Source organism: Engraulis encrasicolus, chromosome 4, assembly GCF_034702125.1.
Source record: "Engraulis encrasicolus isolate BLACKSEA-1 chromosome 4, IST_EnEncr_1.0, whole genome shotgun sequence".
Lineage (NCBI taxonomy): Eukaryota > Metazoa > Chordata > Actinopteri > Clupeiformes > Engraulidae > Engraulis > Engraulis encrasicolus.
This window is the reverse complement of record NC_085860.1, coordinates 27,229,366-27,252,324: the sequence shown is the minus strand read 5'-3', so window position 1 is coordinate 27,252,324 and position 22,959 is coordinate 27,229,366. Positions and strand designations below refer to the sequence as shown.

General features: G+C 43.3%; 1 protein-coding gene across 1 annotated transcript in view; it reads left to right on the top strand.

Annotated features, from left to right (window-relative positions):
- Positions 1-11,808, top strand: part of rpgrip1l (RPGRIP1 like) — a 33,575-nt gene extending 21,767 nt beyond the window's left edge. The window contains exons 23-27 of the mRNA XM_063197043.1: positions 499-596; positions 3,631-3,817; positions 7,757-7,841; positions 8,979-9,115; positions 9,561-11,808. Coding sequence (XP_063053113.1) covers positions 499-596; positions 3,631-3,817; positions 7,757-7,841; positions 8,979-9,115; positions 9,561-9,676 — 623 coding nt within the window. The 3' untranslated portion in view covers positions 9,677-11,808. The remainder of the gene's footprint in view (positions 1-498; positions 597-3,630; positions 3,818-7,756; positions 7,842-8,978; positions 9,116-9,560) is intronic.
- Positions 11,809-22,959: the final 11,151 nt, after the last annotated feature.

The following is a 22,959-nucleotide window of genomic DNA, read 5'->3' as shown; positions in this document are numbered from 1 at the left end:
AGAGAGAGAGAGAGAGAGAGAGAGAGAGAGAGAGAGAGAGAGAGAGAGAGAGAGAGAGAGAGCGAGAGAGAGAGAATATAATGAGAAGTTGTGGCTCAGAGCGAGTGAATGATTTTATTGATCCTCAATCCTTCCTATTCACCGAGAAAAAAAAAGAACGACAACAACAAACATTCACAGCAACCTTGAGTTGGTTGTGTTTACATTTCATTCTCAGGGCCTCTTGTGACGGTAGTGAGGCAACCGTTTCCTAAGCAACCACTTCCTTCCAGAAGGGAGAGGAACAAGGCGGGAGGAACGTACCGTATCTACTCTGCAAATTAACTTTCTGAGTGCGACAAACAGTGCCGAATGGCATACAATAATTCACACCTTTCTGTGACCCCCCCGACTAAATTTAAGTGCATGACAAGACTATTAGGAGCCTACCGTATGTGTAGGACGATGTAAATTGGGATTTGTGATCACTCTTCTTTTGGCATCCCCTGTCCTCCCCAGATGAGCCCCGGATGGAGTCTACAGATGTGAATGAATTGATCCTGTCGGATAGTGACGACTGTATCGTTCCAGCTCACAGCACACAGCATCGGAAACAGGTGAGCCAGCTTTGCCCTGTGGTGCACTACTGTATTAGTACACATGGGGAAGCGTCTTTGGAAAACTGAACTGAAAAAATACACCAATGGCTTTTGTTTGCCTTTTTCATTTGACAACACCTATAAGTGACCTATCTTGTCAAATATATAGAGGAAGCCTGTCTACACCGAAGTAATTTGGGAATTCTAGGTCGAATTTGGTCCAGGGAAAACAATAACTCAATAAGTGAAAAAAAAGAAAGAAAGAAAAACTCTGAGCTTTCAGTTTTGGATGAGAAGTTTATTTCTGCCTGTTGTTGTGTTTTTTTTGTGTGTTTTCGTTGCCAACATACAGCTGCATTGTTTACGATGCCAGAACAACTTCAGAGAATGTTTTGTAGTCCCCTTGGCCCTCCACCGTGTGTGCTTGTGTGCGTGCGTGCGTGCGTGTGTGCGAAGCATGTGTTGTAATTGGCTGATCAATACATGTTGTTCCAGACAGTGTCTCTCCACATACAGTATGAGAGCCACGCCGTGGAAGAGGAGCATGCGTGTGGGGTGGAGTTGCAATTAACCTTACGCCTGCTGTTCCTCCTGTTACCTCAGTTTCCTTACCAAGTTTTTTGTCTCATACAGCGACTTGACACGCCAATATGTCGGTCGGTCTGTCTGTGCATCCGTTTATGTGTTGGGCAGTATAGACTACATAGAAATAGAACTCTGGGGTTACTGGTCAGTGCTCTAACCTTTGGTACCCTCTTATCAGCCTGTTTTAATTTAGCAAAATCTGGCCTTTTCACCAACAACATTGTTCATAAAACTTGAAGGCTTTTGAGTTAGCTTCCATGATACAGCAGACAGATACTGTATTGCGCGATTAATTTGGCCTTTACAAAAAGACCTCTGAAAAGGGGGCGTGGTGGCTCAATGAGCAAAGACGCCATACAATTACACCGGGTACCCGGGTTTGATGCCGGCCTGAGCACAGACCTGTATTAACCTAGACTGGCAATGGGCGGTTCTAGCCAGTGGCAGCTTTTCGGATTGACTGGGCGCAGCCATCTTTGCCTTTTTCGCGCCCTGTGGGCGCCTCCCACAGACGTAGCCCCGCCTAGTGGAGACTATCGCAGCTGTGACCCATAGGAATGCATACGATTTCAAACGGTGATTACAACGTTATCAAAGTGGGTTTCAATCATTTTGTATAATATTTTGACAAGTCGTAACGTCTAAATTCTCACTCCACTAATGAAATAACCATCACTACCTCCAAACGTTTTATTAGAGAGCCTGAAGCTGAGCGGTCTTGCCAGATCGGGCGGTTTCCCGCCCAATCGGGGCCGTTGAGGAAAGCGGTCTGTGGGTAAAAATGGACGAAAATAATCAGTATTATCTGGCAACCCTGAAGCCGACTGTTTTCGTTGCCGCTCATGCAGGTTTGTGGATATTTGTGACACTGAATCGGCCATGCTTACGTGTGTAAAGCTTATTTTATGTACTCAACTCAGATGTAATGACAACTGTGTATATAGGTATGTATATTTCTTAAATAAGCCGTACGTTTTCAGTGAAGCTACCGGTAACTGTGCTATTATTAATACACCCCCCCCCCCCCCCCCCAAGGACGCTGAAGGTAACGTAGCAACAACAGCACAGTGCAGCTGTGAAAATAAGGAGACACTTGAGAGTGAGACTTTTCTAGAACATTAATTTATACTAGAGCTATTGTTCTAAAGACGTTACACATGGCCTGACCCAACTTAACTAGTGAACCAGTGTTGCAAACAAAATATTTTTTTTTAAAAACCCATCGGTGCATGACGTCATTACGTAATTACGGGAGTCTCCACCAAGATGGCAGACTACGATTCTGAGGCTCTGAGAGATCCAAAAATTTCGAGGGCCTTGCCAGTCTAGGTTAATACAGGTCTGTGGGCCTGAGTCCCTTTGCCGATCCTTCCCCATCTATCTCTCCCCACTCATTTCCTGTCCCTCTCTCTCACACATTCTGTCTTAATTAACACATTCAATACCAGCCGTTTTTTGGAATTCAGCCGTAGACTCCCAACCAATTTCATCATTTTATGTCATTTTTTGAACGCCCACCAAATATTTTGTCTTTAACCCACAGACACATGCCAGGGCTTATTCGAAAGCCCAAGGACTCCGCTGTCTGTACATTTTTACGGTTTGTTTCTAGCTTGTTCCATTCCGAAGTTATTTCACTTTAAGCGCGCACTGGTTTAGGTAAAAATAGCGATTTTGAACATTCGAACTGAGATAAAGCCTTTTTTGTCACGGGTGCGCTCTGACCCTCCGAGTTTAAATTGCGGGTCTAAATGCATTTTCGCGGCCAAAGAACAACTCCAGTAGCTTCCAAGTAAACTATTTTGGTGCAAAAATCACCTGGTCAGGCAGTTCAGAGCATCTGAAATGCTAGCTGGCTAATGTCACTTGACTGGCAGTTTTCGTTCTGTAGATAAAAGTAGACGTGCCAAAGTACTCACCCAAAAGTAGGCTACTTCCTGCTTTGTTGCATGCTGTTTTTCATTACAACCTTCCATTTTACACCTATCCTGATGGCAGCATAGGCTAGCTAGCAAGGCAAGTGTGTTTTGATTCTCCAGCCCAGGAAGTATCTCGAGACGTGACGTGATGTGATCAGGAAGTGGTTTGACTGGCTATAATAAAACTCAAATACTGTGTGTAATAAAATGCACAGATGATGAAATATCCAGATCCTGACTTTGTAGGAGTTTTGACTTTGTAGGAGTTTTGACTTTGTAGGAGTTTTCATGATCTATGTCATTTCTGTTCATCAGATTATTACGAAAATCACACAGAATGTGCATTAGAATGTGTAGATTCAGAATCCAATAAAACAATGTAAAAACGTAATTTTACGGTTTGGGAGCCAACGTTTGGTAGGCTAAACGTATTTTTACGTGACTTGGTAGTGAATGTGTTAAAGGTACAAAATCCCTAAAACTATCGTTAAAAAAAAACTCTGAAAAAGATTTGACAGTCTACTTGCCTCCAATCCCCTCTGCCTCAGCCTTCGGAGCGTATCCGTGTGGAGGTGGTGTCTCTGTCCCTGCGTGACGGTGGCAGGGTGGCAAGTGACCGCAGCATCAGGCGGCTGTTTGTGGAGTACTCCGTGCTGGACCTGCCCTCAGTGGAGACGCCCCTCTCCCTGCCCAAACCCCTGCCTGGACACACCATTCACTACAACTACAGTAACGGTATGGGCAAACCAGATCACACAAACACACCTGCATACAGTAGTCAGACACCAAGTATTATTACTGCTGTTATTATTACTAGTAGTACTATTGTGAAACATTTGGTTCACCTGTTCACTTACATGTTGTTGCTTCTATGCATATATTAGTTCAATGCTTTGTCATTTATTCAACATGGGCTATATATGGTATTTAAAATTAAACCCCTTAAAATCAAGAAGGCTTTCGCGACCCTCTGTGGATCTTTGGCAACTCATAGGTTGGGTCCCGACCCATAGGTTGGGAACCACTGTTCTAAAGGGAACAAAACAATGTAACTCACACTCATACATGAACACTGAATACCATGTTCAGCCTTTAGGTGTGGTCTAACCATGGGCACTTCCGTCTTTGGCCGCCATATTGATAATTTGCATAGATGTTATCGCCACCTACAGTATAATCTGCGTATCGCATTGTCACTGGTTGAATATATTGGGGGAAAATGGCAGTGACTTGACTTCGTTCTAAATACAAAGGAGTGCTCGATGTGGTATCTATTGTTAATTTACCATAGTGATCCAGGATCATTGTTCATTTACCACAGTGATCCAACATCATTGTTCATTTACCACAGTGATCCTGGACCAGTGTTCATTTACCACAGTGTTCCAGGATCATTTTTCATTTATCACAGTGATCCTGGACCATTGTTCATTTACCACAGTGATCCTGGACCATTGCTCATATAACCCAGTGATCCTGGACCATTGTTCATTTAACACAGTGATCCTGGACCATTGTTCATTTAACACAGTGACCCAGGATCATTGTTCATTTACCACAGTGATTCAGGATCATTGTTCATTTAAAACAGTGATCGATGATCATTGTTCATTTAACACAGTGATCCAGGATCATTATTCATTTACCACAGTGATCCAAGATCATTGTTCACTTAACACAGTGATGCTGGACCATTGTTCATATAACCCAGTGATCCTGGATCATTGTTCATTTAACACAGGGATCCAGGATCGTTGTTCATTTACCACAGTGATACAGTGTCATTGTTCATTTAACACAGTGATCCAAGATCATTGTGGTAAACAAACAATGGTCCTGGATCACTGTGGTAAATGAACAATGGTCCTGGATCACTGTGGTAAATGAACAGTGATCCAGGATCATTGTTCATTTACCACAGTGATACAGGATCAATGTTCATTTAACACAGTGATCCAGGACCATTGTTCATTTACCACAGTGATCCAGGACCATTGTTCATTTACCACAATGATCCAGGATCATTGTTCATTTACCACAGTGATCCAGGATCATTGTTTACTTTGTATTTACCGCTGTCTTCCTGGACCTTTTTTCATTTACCACAGTGATCCAGGATCATTGTTCATTTACCACAACGATCCATGATCATTGTTCATTTACCACAGTGATCCAGGATCATTGCTCATTTTTTCCTGCCAACTGAAATTGAATGGAGGGAAAAAATGAGGCATTCAAAGAAAAGAACACGGTCCCTAAAATAAAATATGGCAGAGTTTCCCAGATGTTTTGAGGTTGCTTTGCTGCCTCTGGCACTGGACTGCTTGACCATGTGCATAGAATTATGAAGTATGATGACTATCAACAAATTTTGCAGCATAATGTAGGAGTCCACCCCTGAATCCCATAGAAAACCTATGGAGAGATCTCAAAATGGCAGTGTGGAGAAAGCACCCTTCAAATCACCTCAAGGATGGTCTAAAATTCCAGCAGAGCGTTGTAGGAAACTCTAGTGGTTTTTCACAGTTATTTTGTCTAAAGGTTGTGCTGCCAAGTATTAGGCTGAGGGTGTCAATACTTCTGTCCGGCCCATTTTTGGAATTTTGTGTAAAATGATCATTCATTGGACTTTTTTTTTCATTCTCTTTGTGTTTTTTCATTGCGAGACAAACAAATGAAGATATTAATGACAAAGCATTTGTGATTGCAATCATTTTCTAGAAGAAATTGAGTATTATCTGACAGAATTGAAGGGGTGCCAATACTTTTAGCCAGCACTGTAAATTAACAATGTTCCTCGGTCACTCTGGTAAATGAGCTATGGTCATGGATCACTGTGGTAAATGAAGAATGACCCTGGATCACTGTGGTCAATAAACAATGGTCCAGGATCACTGTGGTAAATGAAAAATGATCTTCGATCACGGAGGTAAATGAACAATGGTCCTGTATCCCTGTGTGCGGTAAAATGAACAATGATCCTGGATCCCTTTGGTAAATGAATAATGGTCCTGGATCACTGTGGTAAATGAACAATGATCCTGTATCACTGAGGTAAATGAGCAATGATCCTGGATCACTGTGGTAAATGAATAATGATCCTGTATCACTGTGAGCAGTATATAAATAATGATCCTGCATCACTGCGTGCGGTAAAATTATCAATGGTCCTGAATCACTGTGTGCTGTAAAATGAACAATGGTCCTGGATCACTGTGTGCGGTAAAATGAACAATGGTCCTGGATCCCTTTGGTAAATGAACAATGGTCTTGGATCACTGTGGTAAATGATCCAGGGAAAAGCAAGTGAACATTATGCAGATGGACATAGATTTGGCCTTTGTTGTGTCATTGACGTTTTAGTAGCATATGGCACAATAGGGCTTTGACTTGTGCCACAAAATCATAGTCGAAGTTCGTTTCTAAATTAAAAACGATATTCGAATATATTCGAATATTTATCCATATTTTTTACCATTAAAATTGCCCCAGTTAGACCTGATGTCAAGCTGAAGTTGTTCTTTCCCCCAGTCAGTGACTAGTAAAAGGCTATTCCAACCAGAGATGTAGCCTAATGGCCCATTAACAACATGCATTCAACCAGCCATTATTGTTTAGCGATCGTTCAGCACTTATAAGAAGACGGTACTTAGAGGTGTGAATGCAGATTAAAACATGGCAAAGCTAGCAGTCATGTCAAACTTGTAGCCCAAGTTCAAATTTGAATTGGATCATATGGGAATTATGAGAATTGAGCACACAGCACCAATATCAACAAATATGCATTTCATTTCTATCACTAATGACGGACATTTAGGTAGTGTGTTTGTAGGTCCAGGTAAGATGACTGCTCTCGTCTAAAAACGAACATTACACAAACTAGCAGTGCGCTAAAAACATGCTAAAAGCATGCTAACAAAATCATCACCTGGAGTCTGCCTGATCTGACACCCAGACCAACGAAGCTAATTTGGTCAAAATCCAAAAAACAAGAAGTTATTATCTTACTCTTGGCGTAATCGCAGGTACTTGTGGGTTGAATCACATAATTCCAGAAACTCGTCAACAACTCCAGAAAGTAATGTGATGATGCTTTGTTTATTAACTGTAGTTATTCACTTGAATGGAACTCTGCAGCACTCATCTGCTTGTTATGCGGACTCTGGGGGAGACTGCCTGCCGCAAGTGTCCTGCTACGGAACACAGAGATGAGCCACGCACGCGACTCTCCTCAACACAGCTGTAGTGATTAACCAGCCATGGAAAAAATAAATTGAGACTGTGAATTGCAATGTTTACAAGGAAATGATTTTAATCAATAACAATGAAATGCCCAAAAAAGCAATACCCATGTCAGATTCGAATATTAATGGCCAATTAATATTCGTTCGAATGTCTCGAATTTTCTTAAAATTCGACTTATATTCGAATATCGAATATCGAAGTCAAAGGCTTATGGCACAACCACAGCTAATGTCCCTATTGCATAGATTAAACTATGATTATTATTCCACTTAACTGAAGCATGTTGTACAATTAATCAATGTACCAGCTTCAGATAATTGTGACATTAGCTTTGGTTGCGCCACCCTGACGCTTTTAAAAAAAAGACTCATGGCCTGGAGTGTGGCTTCTGCTGTGTTGTTCTGACTGTACCTTTGCTTTGTCCTGTAGTGATTCATGTGGACGTGGAGAAGAATCAGGCGAGGAGACAGGCTCTCAGGGCCATGCTGGACGGCAGAGCCAAGCACCACGAGAGGTAAAGCTAGCCAGAGCTTGGAGCAATAACATCTGAACATTTGTAGCCTACTGTAATGGTTGATTAAAGCCGGGCATACACTGTGCGATATTTTCACTCGTGGGTCTTAAGCTTCTGCTCACACTGCAGGATGGAATTTCACTGTTTAAAAGTTCACAGCTCACGACTCACGTCCTCACACTACACGAGCCGACAGTCGGATGCGAGCGAAATGCTTCCACCGTACGACGCGACAGGCATGTTTCCCCGGTCTGCAGAGGAGGGAACATGCGCACCTGAGGTGGAGATGAGGTTGCGCTCAACAGCGAATCGCACGGCCCTATTAATTTGTGCATGTGAAGTGTCAAAACGGGTCGTAGCACTGCTTTAACTGTGCGATTTACGCACGAGCCACGACCAGAATTTCAAACCATTTTGATTTTCTGGCGACCCTGCGATTGCACGATCGTGAGGCGACATCGCTTGTCGTTACCCCATGTACACTGCACGATGCGAGACTCACGATTGACCTGCGATTGAGCAAGAAATCGGCCCGACTCTCAAAAAGTCGTGCGAGTGCCAAATCGGGGCAAAATCGGGGCAAAACTCGCACAGTGTAAGCCTAGCTTTAGTTGACAATTATTACGACTTTCACTTACTATATTGACTATTTGGGAAAATCAAGGAAAATTACCATTTGTATAATAATTTGGAATACAACTTGGAGACAGTAAAATAAAGACTTAACCTGTCATCTGTGCTTTCAGCATGAAGTTCATGGTGGTGGGTGACTCATAGAAAGTGAAGTGAAAGTGAAAGATTTTTAAGACCTGTCAAGTAATTGTTAGTCTATAATCATACATGGGAGATAATTGCAAGAAGAGATACCGTAAGTGTGATATTCGAGGTCAACCAGTCCCATGGTTAACTCATTGGATGCCAGCCATTTCTGAATCATACAACCCAGCAGTGCCAGAGCATTTTCAGTATTTCAACGCCCACAGAAAATGTAATTCTATGCCTGTGTCAATACTGCACCATAAAAAAACTGAATTGACCGGCTTTAGCATCACTGGTACTGAACATCAGGATCCAAAATGACTTTAGCATCATGGGCATCGAGTGATATTAATTGTGGTCCCCCATCTGTGTTTTCAGCATCAGGTTCACAGTGGTGAGTGACCCACCGGAGGAGGAAGAGCAGGAGCAAGAGTGTGAGGATGTTGGCGTGGCCTATCTGAGGATTCCGGACATTCTGGAGAAACAACAGGACATGATGGACGTCTCACTAAACAGTACGTCAAGACATTCACACACTGTTTACACATAAATGGCGTTTTTTTTAACTAGAAATTTCATCAAAATCTGTGCATAAATTTTGAGTTATCTTGCTGACAGACAAACAAACAGACAGACAAACAAATCAACGCGACCGAAAACATAACCTCCTTGGCGGAGGTAACAAAGCCCTTTACCTTCTTTTGTGGCTTTCACTTGAACACAACAGAGATTTTTCCTCTGAAAAGAATCTTTCTAAAAACTCATATTGAAATAAAAAGAGAAAAACTGAAACTTTAATGGCTTTCTCATTATCTACGAATGAGCTGTACTAAAAGTACTCTGTATTGAATTTGAGTGATGATGTGGTAATAGTCTGGACTTATTTTAGTTTATTACATATCCTTTCTAACCGCTTGTCTTCCTGTTGTGTTTCCCTGTGCTGTGTGTTTGTGCTGGTAGTTGTTGACCCTGTGGACAGCAGTGAGGTGGTGGGCAGCCTGAAGGTGAGCGTGGAAGCGCTGCATGCCCTCCGCTCCATCATGGAGGACCCCGACCACGACCGCCCCACAACCTGACACCAACCCAACATCGACCAAGAACTGACACCAACCCAACATCGACCAAGAACTGAAAGCAACCCAACATCCACCACGACCGCCCCACGACCTGACACCAGCCTAACATCCACCACGACCGCCCCACGACTTGACACCAGCCCCACATCCACCACGACCGCCCCACGACGTGACACCAGCCCAACATCCACCAAGACCTGACACCACCCCAACACCACCGCCCCACGACCTGACACCAGCCCAACATCCACCAAGACCTGACATTAACCCAACATCCACCACGACCTGACACCATCCCAAAATCCACCACTACCTGACACCAACCCAGTATCCACCAACTACCACCCCATGACCTGACATGACCAACAGCACAACCCCGATTTCCACTACTTGACACAACAGCACCACGACCCTCCCCCCTCCACTCTGGATACCAAACTGTTAAGGAAATTAATTATGACTAATCAATTTGACAATGAGACCACGACAAGTTCGATCAAAGTGTAATAGCTTTCGCGAAAGGGGGAGAGTACAAGATTGCAGAGAACTTGCTCTTTTGGCTTTCAGAATACTCTCTCGTCTCCCCCTCCAGCGACGGTTGTATTTATTAAAAGACGGGGATGGGAATTCAAAGAAATCACATTGTTTCTCTTCAGAGGCAACATACAAATGTAGCATCCTAATCACATTGTTCCCTGGTGAAATCATCTAGGCCTAGGGAGCAGAGTGTAATACAAAGGGAACAGGCAGTGTGAAACAGCATATAAAGAAACAATATAAAGCAAAGTCTTTTGCTCCAGATTATAATTATTTCGACACAAACCCTGATGCTAACACCACCCCCTGGCTACCTCCTTGCAACCAGCACTTCCACTTCTGTCCAACAGACCTCCTCGACCATATCACACATTCCCACCCTACAAACACTGCTGCTATGGAACTTGTTTTTGTGGAAACAAAAAACTTTTATGGAACTTGTGATTGACTGCACGTTCACGCGTGATGTGATCTATGTGTATTTAAATTGGAAAAAAAATGTAAACAACTGTAAAACCATCTTAAAAATATGTGCTAGCAAAAAAAGTCAGCTGCATAGGAAATGTAGGACTTATTTCCTTTTTTGGGAGTAAACTTGCACTACAGTATATAAGTAACTTGATTGTCATAGTAGTTGGATAGAAGAGGCAGAAAAACAGTGCCTGTTAAGTTAACCCAATTTTAAAAAATCTATCAAACATATCCTTTAAAAGGCAGAGTATGTAATGTTTTTAGTAGTTTATCACTAGAATGTACTGTATACCGCCCATTCATAAATGTTATCTTTTTCATGCATATCTACCGCCACCATCAATTTCCATCATCATTTTATTATGACTTGGAAATGTACACTTTGCAGACATAAATACATGGATCTTCTTCATATCTGCCATATTGAATTACCAGTCATAGACATCTTTGACTGCAAAACACACTGCACTGTACTGATCAAATGTGTTAATGGGCAGCTTACATTTTTGAAAATAAACCATTAAAATTACATACGGGACCTTTAAGTTGGTTCTAAGCAGCACTTCTAGAGTGTGGTTACCACGGCACCCCGCCGCTAAGTGGCATGTAATGGTGCTAATTCTCCTAATGAAAGGTCCTGTGCATTAGTTCTGCCCGAGGCGAAAACGCTTTTGATGCCAGCGCCGGCTCTCGCTCTCATTATCGCGGCTTAATGAAATGCTTGATAGGCCTTATTAGTGCATTTGCCACCAAATGCTCTTATTTATTCAAGATGCCAGATAAAAGATGGATTTGGTGTAAATAGGATTTAACATAGCTGCTTAAGATGCTAATTTAGGTCTTTATAAACCATTCAAGCCCATTAAGCATTGAATACATTTATTTCTACCCGTAAGAATTTGGGGGAGTTAATTTTCAAACGCCTCTTGATCATGAATGTCAAGGAATATTGGTGCATGTCAGTAACACTGTGTGAGAGTTTTTCTTGTTTATGTAAGGCTGTAGATATGTACTGGTACTCAAAGAGATATATTTTCACATATTTTTGAGCTATGAAATCTGTGATTAGGATGAATTCCATAGCACATTTTAATAAATTTGTACACTGTGTGTCAAGAGTCTCATGAGCGTGTATTTTGTAAAATTATTTGAGTAAAATGTAAAATGATGAGTTTTATTGGTAAACAATATTTCATAACCAACCTTCTAGGCATTGGGGCATACTACGCTATGTTAACATGGCATACAGAATATACTGAATACCAAATGTTATCTATCTTTAAGTTTGTGTGTGTACAATCAGCTAATCGCAGATGAAAGTGTTAAGCACTTTAGTAGGACTATTTTCTGCTCAGATGAATCTGATAATACAAGTCAGAAATGTTTAGATTTTGCAATTTAGTACATCTTCATAAATTCAGCATGGTCATGAGTCATGACAATGACTTTGCCACTCCGGGCCCAGTAGAACGACACCCGTGATTCTGAATTCATGACTTTGTTGATTCATCCGGTCAATACTTCTTCACACCATAACAAAACCTGGTCGATGGTGAGGACAGAGTATAGAGTTCAACTCAGTCCCCAACTGACTCATTATTCGCACACTGCAGAGAAGCACAAGAGAATTCCACCCTATCAGGGAAGAGCAGAAGACTTCTCTCTCCAATCAGAAATGTTAAAGGTACCACACAGTGTATACACACAGCCCTGTCCTAATGCCAGGTTTTTGTGATTAAAAAATGACAGAAAGACAAATAATTTCACTTCTTTTTCCACTGTAAACTATAACCTATACAATGTAATTTAAAAACAAACAACGCTATAAATGTACTTTTGTTGCAGCACCTTTGCCATTTATTGCAGCACTCAGAATCTATGGGAGTGGCACATGTTGATATGCCAATATTTGTACACTCCTCTTTGCAAAAACACTCCAAATCTCGCAGATTGTGAGGGCATCTCATGTGCACAATCCTCTTCACAGCACCCCTCAGATGTTTGATGGGATTCAGGTCTGAACTCTGGCTGGGCCATTCCAAAACCTTAATTTTATTCTGGTGAGGCCCATTCTTTTGTTGCTTTAGGGATGTGCATAGGTTAACTGTCGTTCTGAAAGATTAAGTTCCTCTTCATATTCAACTTTCAAACAGGGTACATAAGACTTGAAATACCAAATATGAAGTGAAGTGTGGAAAAATTAACATTTCTTGGTTCTATTTTGATGTGCAGCAAATACTGCAGCATTTTAATAATATTTTGTTGACGTGGCAAGAATATCAGTTTCCTTCTTGGGACAAAATCAAATGCAGTATTCAAACACATACTGTATGCTTTATTTTAGACAGACAACTGCATGTTTGACTAGTTTGACTGGCGTTGTCAGGAGATTTGGTGTTCTCGTCTGTCATGAATTGGTAATGAGTTCATTGTGAGTTTTGACACATGCACCTAAGTGGGCTGAATGAGCTGCCGCTTTGCATGTCTCTGCTGAGAAATGTCCTCACGCTGAAGCACCCATGCATGCTGCTAGTGTCTCTCTCTCTGTCTCTGTCTCTCCCTCCCTCCCCCCCTCTCTCTCTCTCTCCCTCTCTCTCTCTCCCTCTCTCTCTCTCTCTCTCTCTCTCTCTCGCTCTCTCTCTCTCCCTCTCTCTCTCTCTCTCTCTCTCTCCCTCTTCATTTTTTCCCCTTTTTCGCGTTCCTTGTCTCCCCCTCCTCTCTCTCTCTCTTTTTCCATCATAACCTCTGACCTCAACACTGGCTTGGCCGCTTGTCTGTTTTGCTGTGTGTTGTAGCTCACATAGGCAAGGCGTGTATGTGGTGTGGTGGTGTGATGTGATGTGTGAGCGGTTCTTGACCCTGGTGTAATGTCCAACTTGTCTCCTTTTCTTGACTGCTAGCTATTGGCCTGCCTCTGTTGGGCTTTATTACGCCTTTTTTCCTGCTTTCTTCTGGTTCTATTTTCTTTTCTCCCCTTTTTTCCCTTTTTTTGGGAGAGTTCAGTTGTCCGTTCCGCCACGGCCCAGCGCTGTCAACCACATGATCAGAAGTGCATGAAAATATGACGCGCTCCAGCTGCTCCGCTCCGCTTTTCCAATTGTAATATAGGTAGATTTCTAAACCCCCCTCCCCCTTCCACCAACGACGCCCGCTGTCTCCACTAAATAAATGTATTCAGATGAGTTTGACTCACTGGGCACAGTCCGTCCAGTCAGTGGCACGTCCTGCTTCTGTCATGGTTGGTGTGTAAAATAGTGGAGGGCTGGAATAGGAGACAGATGGGGGAGGGAGAGGGAGTTCCGACGTTCTAACCCACCTTTACTGTTGTCAGTCAAATGTTTATAAACGTAGGAGCAGGTTCGCACACTAAACAAGACACAAAGGTCAAGCACAAGGAGTTTTTTTATTAGAGCAGGGTAGAGCAGACGTTTCAGGCTGTTGCCATCATCAGTGCTCTCAGTGCTCGCAATGAGCCCAACTACTGTGCAACAATTGAATAGTACCCACCAGGGTTGACAAGAGACAGGTGCAGTGGGAGGAGCTAATCAACAGAGCAAAATCCAATTATGCAATCAGGCAATTCAATGATGAACGTTTACAAACAAGTGAGTTCAGATAGACAGTATGTACAATGCAATTTTTTCAGATGACACATTTACAAGAAACAAGCAAGATTAAAGTCCTCATTCATCCCTTTTGGGGATAGGCAGCCAAGTTCATTAATCCAGAAACATTCTGTCTGAAGCAGAGTTCTGTCCAGGTCCCCACCTCACCTTTTAGGCAAGATTCTTTCGACCCCCCCAAAACTTGAGGTCAGCAACGGAATGTCCGGCTTCTTGGAAGTGTCGGGCAACTGGTGACACCTCATCAGATCTCCTCACAGCACTCCTGTGTTCTAAGATTCTTGTACGTAAGGCCCTGGTGGTTTTACCCACATACAATAGTGGGCAAGGGCAGGTCAAGATATAAACCACATGAGTTGAGCGACATGTAATGAGCTGTTTGATTTTGTATGTCTTGTTTGTGTGTGGATGTGTGAATGTCTGAATTTTGAGATAGTGTGAACAAGAAGTGCAGCTCTTACAAGGGAAGTTACCCTGGGCATTGGAGAGAGTGCTGCGAGGGGTGGTGTGGCAGTGTCAGCGTGAAACCAACTTGTGTCTTAGGTTAGGGTTCCTGGAAAAGACACAGAGAGGTGAATCCTGAAAGAGCCCATGCAGTTGATTGTCAGTTTGGATAATGTGCCAAGAGTTGATGATGTTTCTAATATCGCTACTCAGAGGACTATATGTTAATTTAAGAATCAAACGATTTTGGTTTGGATTGGTGGTCTGAACAGAAGGTTGTATTTCAGAGGCACGTACTTTGTTGAGGGCTGCATCAAGCCAGGTGGCAGGGTATCCTCTAGAGCTAAAATCTCTGTATAGGAGTTGGGTTTTGGCCTCAAAATCTCTTTTGTCAGAGCAGATATGGTGTAGTCTAGTGAATTGGCTGAAGGACAGTCCTCTCTTGAGAGAAGTTGGGTGGGCACTTGTGGCATGCAGCAGGCTGTTCCTCTCTGTGTCTTTTCTGTAAAGGGAAGACACAATTTTTCCATCAGTGACAGAAATGCAGGTATCAAGGAAATTGACAGATGTAGTGCTGACTGTGTGGGTGAACTAAATAGATGGTCTTAAACAGTTCATAGGACAAAAATATCAATATATATAGGACAAAAAGTTCAAAATCAGATAGGGAACCCAAAAAGATGACAAAACAGTCATCAATGTACCTCTTAAACAGTACTAGTTTATCTGAGCACATACTTGTCCTCAAGGAAACCAAGATAGAGATTGGCATAGTCAGGGGCCATAGTGGCACCCATTGCTGTACCACTAGTCTGGAGGTACCGTAGGTATTGTTGTTCAAACCTAAAATAGTTCTTTGTCAGCTCTAGCTCAGCCATTTTAACAATGAAATCTGTAGTTAGTCCATCATCATCAGTCCGGAGGTCAAGAAAGTGTTTCAGAGCAGACAAGCCATCAGTATGGGGGATATTAGTATACAATGAGGTTACATCCATTGTGGCAAGCAACACATTTTGACTTAGGTGGCCAATCTCAGATAAGCATGCTAGGAAGTCAGACGTGTCTCGGAGGTAGCTCGGGAGCTTTGTGACTAAAGGTCTTAAGATGAAATCTACAAAGTTGGACAATGGTTCAGTCAGACTGTTGTTGCCTGCAACAATGGGGCGGCCTGGTGGGTTAGATAGACTTTTATGGACTTTGGGCAAAACATAGAAGACTGGTCTTGTTGGGGTACGATTGAACAGGTACTTAAACTCTTGTTCAGAGATAATGGAGGAGTCATGGGCATGCTTCAGTAAAGACTGAATTTCCTTTTGAAACTTACTCGTGGGGTCTGAGGGCAAAGGTCTGTAGTAGGTTAAGTCCTGTAGTTGTCTCAAGGCCTCTTGGTCATAGAGAGTTTTAGGCATAATAACTAGACCGCCCCCTTTGTCTGCTGGCTTCACAACAATGTTTTTATCGCGACAAAGTTTGTCAAGAGCCTGTCTTTCAGATGATGTCAAATTGTTGTTGCTTTTTTTAGAATGAGATCTATCGAAGAGCTGTTCAACATCACGTTCAACAAGGCGACAAAAGGTGTCCAGTGATGGGTTGGGGGCAGGTGGGCAAAATGTACTTTGGGGTTGACTGAACCATTGTCCAACTTTGTAGATTTCATCTTAAGACCTTTAGTCACAAAGCTCCCGAGCTACCTCCGAGACACGTCTGACTTCCTAGCATGCCTATCTGAGATTGGCCACCTAAGTCAAAATGTGTTGCTTGCCACAATGGATGTAACCTCATTGTATACTAATATCCCCCATACTGATGGCTTGTCTGCTCTGAAACACTTTCTTGACCTCCGGATTGATGATGATGGACTAACTACAGATTTCATTGTTAAAATGGCTGAGCTAGTGCTGACTAAGAACTATTTCAGGTTTGAACAACAATACTACCTCCAGACTAGTGGTACAGCAATGGGTGCCACTATGGCCCCTGACTATGCTAATCTCTATCTTGGTTTCCTTGAGGACCAGTATGTGTTCAATAACAATCCCTTCTCCGATAAACTAGTACTGTTTAAGAGGTACATTGATGACTGTTTTGTCATCTTTTTGGGTTCCCTATCTGACTTTGAACTCTTTGTTCTATACATGAACTGTTTAAGACCATCTATCAAGTTCACCCACACAGTCAGCACTACATCTGTCAATTTCCTTGATACCTGTATTTCTCTCACTGATGGAAAAATTGTGTCTTCCCTTTACAGAAAAGACACAGAGAGGAACAGCCTGCTGCATGCCACGAGTGCCCACCCAACTTCTCTCAAGAGAGGACTGCCCTTCAGCCAATTCACTAGACTACACCGTATCTGCTCTGATAAAAGAGATTTTGAGGCCAAAGCCCAACTCCTATACAGAGATTTTAGTTCTAGAGGATACCCTGCCACCTGGCTTGATGCAGCCCTCAACAAAGTACGTGCCTCTGAAATACAACCTTCTGTTCAGACCACCAATCCAAACCAAAATCGTTTGATTCTTAAATTAACATATAGTCCTCTGAGTAGCGATATTAGAAACATCATCAACTCTCATTGGCACATTATCCAAACTGACAATCAACTGCATGGGCTCTTTCAGGATTCACCTCTCTGTGTCTTTTCTAGGAACCCTAATCTAAGAGACAAGTTGGTTCACGCTGACACTGCCACACCACCCCCTCGCAGCACTCTCTCCAATGCCCAGGGTAACTTCCCTTGTAAGAGCTGCACTTCTTGTTCACACTATCTCAAAATTCAGACATTCACACATCCACACACAAACAAGACATACAAAATCAAACAGCTCATTACATGTCGCTCAACTCATGTGGTTTATATCTTGACCTGCCCTTGCCCACTATTGTATGTGGGTAAAACCACCAGGGCCTTACGTACAAGAATCTTAGAACACAGGAGTGCTGTGAGGAGATCTGATGAGGTGTCACCAGTTGCCCGACACTTCCAAGAAGCCGGACATTCTGTTGCTGACCTCAAGTTTTGGGGGGTCGAAAGAATCTTGCCTAAAAGGCGAGGTGGGGACCTGGACAGAACTCTGCTTCAGAGAGAATGCTTTTGGATTCATGAACTTGGCTGCCTATCCCCAAAAGGGATGAATGAGGACTTTAATCTTGCTTGTTTCTTGTAAATGTGTCATCTGAAAAAATTGCATTGTACATACTGTCTATCTGAACTCACTTGTTTGTAAACGTTCATCATTGAATTGCCTGATTGCATAATTGGATTTTGCTCTGTTGATTAGCTCCTCCCACTGCACCTGTCTCTTGTCAACCCTGGTGGGTACTATTCAATTGTTGCACAGTAGTTGGGCTCATTGCGAGCACTGAGAGCACTGATGATGGCAACAGCCTGAAACGTCTGCTCTACCCTGCTCTAATAAAAAAACTCCTTGTGCTTGACCTTTGTGTCTTGTTTAGTGTGCGAACCTGCTCCTACGTTTATATTCTACTTCTTTTGGGTCCACGCACCTAGTTAATTTTTGCAACATCTAGAGCGCAACAATACTCCTACCGTCAGTCAAATGTTTGCCTAACCCAGGAGATGGGGTGTGGTGTGGTAGGGGTGTTGAGACCGTTTTTAGGGTCCTGCATTAACCAGGGGCCTTTCAGGACACCATTATGTATATCAAGACTGTATTCTGTACTTGAATGGAACAAGAATCTATTCAAATGTATTCTTTCATATGTCCTAACATTCCTGGCACCATTCCTGACATGTAGTGAATTTCTTAGAGGCCTAAAAATCCAAAGGCCTGTTCACTCTAAGAACAAAGAAGCCATATCCATGTATTTGTTAAAAAAAAAAAAAAAAAAAAGGGTTCTGTTTTATGTGTTCACAACTCTTTTTTGTTTACTCTACATATCAACTATAACAACAAAATCAGACTGAAACATATCTATCAATAAAATTGTGTCAGCCTATCACAATTAGAATTCAGCGTTCTGATTCCAGTCCATGCACGCAATGCGTCTCCTCAACCCTAACATCAAGCCCAGTCACTAGGGGGCGGCGAGTGGATATCACTGCTCCTTGGGAACAGCCTGCTCTGCTCTGCCCTCCTGGATGTCCTTTTTGACCCATAGAGTTAGGAGGTGTGTATGTGCGTGCTCATGTGTGTGTCAGAGGCGTTGAAGTGGAGAGTACTATGGGGCAGAGGTGAATATATTACACCATAACCTATGACAACCAGACCACACACACACACGCACGCACACGCACACACACACACACACACACACACACACACACACACACACACACACACACACACACACACAAAGAGCTCCAGTGAGTTATGGTAATTATTAGTTACACAGAGGAGTTGTTCAACTCACCACCCTCGTGTCTCTTCTCCTCTGTTGTGTGTGTGTGTGTGTGTGTGTGTGTGTGTGTGTGTGTGTGTGTGTGTGTGTGTGTGTGTGTGTGTGTGTGTGTGTGTGTGTGTGTGTGTGTGTGTGTGTGTGTGTGTGTGTGTGTGTGTGTGTGTGTGTGTGCGTGCGTGCGTGCGTGTGTGTGTGTGTGCATGTGTGTGTGTGTGTGTGTTGAGGTTTCGGTACGTGATGGATTTGACATTCCTGTGGTGTTAAAGTCCCTCCAAGGGTCACGGCTATTTGAGTTACAACTTTTGCCTCGCTCCATATTAACATCACTTTAATATATGCACCGCATGTCGCTCCAAACATTACATTTTCAAATCAGCCTGTTCCGACGTCTCTTGCTGTTAATCTTCCACATCTTTCACAGCTACTGTACCGGAGAAAAGTTAAAACGTGACAGAGTCATTTGTAAGAGAGTAACACATTAATTTCTGACCACGGGACCTCGTGTCTGGCTGTAGTAGGCCTAACTCGACCGGCGGGAAGTCAAGGTCTCAAAGTTGGCTCTTTGTTTGGTAGCATATGACATTCATGAAATCGGACTAAATAAGTTTCGTAACGATCAATTGGGATCAGTTTCAGGAATTGTGAGAGCACTGAAATGTCAAACATACACTAACTGGACACACACACACACACACACACACACACACACACACACACACACACACACACACACACACACACACACACACACACACACACACACACACACACACACACACACACACACACACAGTCCCACTTTGTGGGGCCCTCCCAGTGACTTCCATTCATATTAACCCTAACAATGGCAAAAGAATGCTAAACTGTGCCCAAACCAAAACAATCCCTAAACCTAACCTGTCAGTAAGGAAATGTTGATGTAATTGTACTAGTAACAACAAAACTAGCCCAGCAAAAGGGGTAAAAAAAACATGTGGGGTCCAGGATGTGGGCCCAACATGGAGCGAGGGCCCCACCTTGTTGGTGTGCTCCAATAGCAGTGGCTCTTAATGTTCTTAAGGTTAAAGGTGCTAAATTGTGTGTGTGTGTGTGTGTGTGTGTGTGTGTGTGTGTGTGTGTGTGTGTGTGTGTGTGTGTGTGTGTGTGTGTGAGAGAGAGAGAGAGAGAGAGAGAGAGATAGAGAGAGAGAGAGAGAGAGAGAGAGAGAGAGAGAGATCGAGAGATCGAGAGATCGAGAGATCGAGAGAGAGAGATCATGCAATCTAACGGTAAGTAAGCAATTATGGCGTATGTGCTGTAGATGTTCTTCTTCTATATACTAGGCCTATGCGATCAGTGGTGTAGTCTACGTAGAACGCGGGTATACGGAGTATACCCACTTCTAAATTTCAGGGATTTCAATATACCCACTTAAAATTGATTGATCCATTGTTTTGAATAGCACAAATGTATACAGTATACCCACTTCAAAAAATGCTCAAATATACAGTATACCCACCATAAAAAAGTAGACTACACCACTGTATGCGATCATGAAATTGGTAGATATGTCAGTGACAGAACAGTGTTCCCTCTGTGTGGTACAGCTAAAAGAGACATCAGTGCTTTGCTCAATAACATGAGCTGTGTGTGTGTGTGTGTGTGTGTGTGTGTGTGTGTGTGTGTGTGTGTGTGTGTGTGTGTGTGTGTGTGTGTGTGTGTGTGTGTGTGTGTGTGTGTGTGTGTGTGTGTGTGTGTGTGTGTGTGTGTGTGTGTGTGTGTGTGTGTGTGTGTGCTTGTGCATTTGTATCTTCACACCTGTGTTTTAATCAATAACAACAGGCACTGCCTGTGATAGTGCCGCGACGTCTTCAGATGTCAATCACTGACCCTGCAGTGTTGTGTCGCCATTGGAGCGCTAAACCTCGGTCAGCGAGTATTCTTTTCTTAACACCCTTCCTGCATAATTTAGCAGGCCTATTTTAGCCCTGAGTTAGATGTCATACGCCACTGATGTCAGACTCAGGACAGGAGTTAGTCATTTATTACATCGCTGCTTGAGAAGTTTATGTACCACTGGCTAACAGAACTCGCACCTGCTCTAGAATATTCACATGCGGTTGCGAAGAATTAATCAAAATATGGGGAGTGAGACGTGGCGTGGCATCAGCCATGTAGGCCTTTTGAACCTCAACGTTACATCACATGACATGGGATTTAGATGAAGAGTATGCACACATGTAGCTGTTTACACAGGTGTGTGTGTGTGTGTGTGTGTGTGTGTGTGTGTGTGTGTGTGTGTGTGTGTGTGTGTGTGTCTTTCTGTCTGTCTGTCTGTCTGTCTGTCTGTCTGTCTGTCTGTCTGTCTGTCTGTCTGTCTGTGTGTGTGTGTGTGTGTGTGTGTGTGTGTGTGTGTGTGTGTGTGTGTGTCTGTCTGTCTGTCTGTCTGTCTGTCTGTCTGTCTGTCTGTCTGTCTGTGTGTGTGTGTGTGCATGTGTGTGAAAGAGAGAGAGAGAGAGAGAGAGAGAGAGAGAGAGAGAGAGAGAGAGAGAGAGAGAGAGAGAGAGAGAGAGAGAGAGAGAGAGAGAGCATGCCAGCCTATACGTAGTTGTGTGTACAGCATGTGCTCTGTGGGATTGTGTGAGTGTGTGTCTATCCCTGTAGTGCACATATACAGAAGGTGTGCATGTGCGTGTGTGTGTGCGTGTGCGTGTGCGTGTGCGTGCGCATGTGTATATACGCCGGTGTGGGAATCAGCCTCCGAGATGTGTTCTCTAAGAGGGGTGAACAGGATGTGTGTCTGTGCTGTAGCTCTTTCTCTGGGAGGACTGCCCTGGATGACTTGACTGTCTTGACTGACTGACTGTGGGCCTTTACCGGCTGCGTGTCACTTGTGTTTGCCAGTCTGCCACTTTTATGTGTGCAGTCGGTTTTCAGGCTGAGGTGCCACATGTGTGCTGGTATGAGCACAGCGCTCTGTAAACACCCACATCTGCCTTTGCACTGTCAGGGACGCTGCAGTGCTTATCTCTCTTCTACTTGACACGCTCCCTGCACATCTCTCTCTCTCTCTCTCTCTCTCTCTCTCTCTCTCTCTCTCTCTCTCTCTCTCTCTCTCTCTCTCTCTCTCTCTCTCTCCCTCTCTCTCTCTCTTCCTCACTCACTCTCTGACTGTCTCCTCTCTTCGCTTCCTCCTTCTCTCCCCTCTCCTTACTGCCTTTCTCTCTGCTCCTTTCCGACTACCTACTTCTCTCCTCTCCTCTTCACTCCCTCGTCTCTCTGCTCCTTGCTGACTGTCTGATCAACCCTCATACAGCATACACATTGTGGAGTAGACAACAGTTGACACATTACAATATACGAAATTAGGTACATCTAACAGACGTTTTCATCCAAATTAAATGACTTAGTTTAGTGTATTGGGATGTCTGGAACTATGTAGGGACAGGTGTCTTGCTAATTGTTTTTCCATAATATTTCCAGCAGAGCAGGCCCTCTAATTATTGGCCCTGAGGGTAACACAAAAATAAAAAAGTACTGTTTCTCTGTCTCTGTCTCTTTCTCTCTCTCTCTCTCTCTTTTTATTTCACTCTCTCTCTCTATCTCTCTCTCTCTCTCTTCCTCTCTCGATCTCTCTCTCGGTCGCTCCCTACCTCACCCTCTCTGCACTCTCTTTGCCAGCAGAATGAATCATTGCCATCAGGCTGAGTGACTAAAACCAGGGACGTGCACAGGAATTTCAAAGGGCAGTTGCTCTAACCTGAAGAAAGGGCAACCCCCCCCCCAAAAAAAACCCATCAACAATGAGCGGCCTTCAGAATTTTTAGGAAACTGCACCATGGGTATTATTATTTTTAGTAGTAGTAG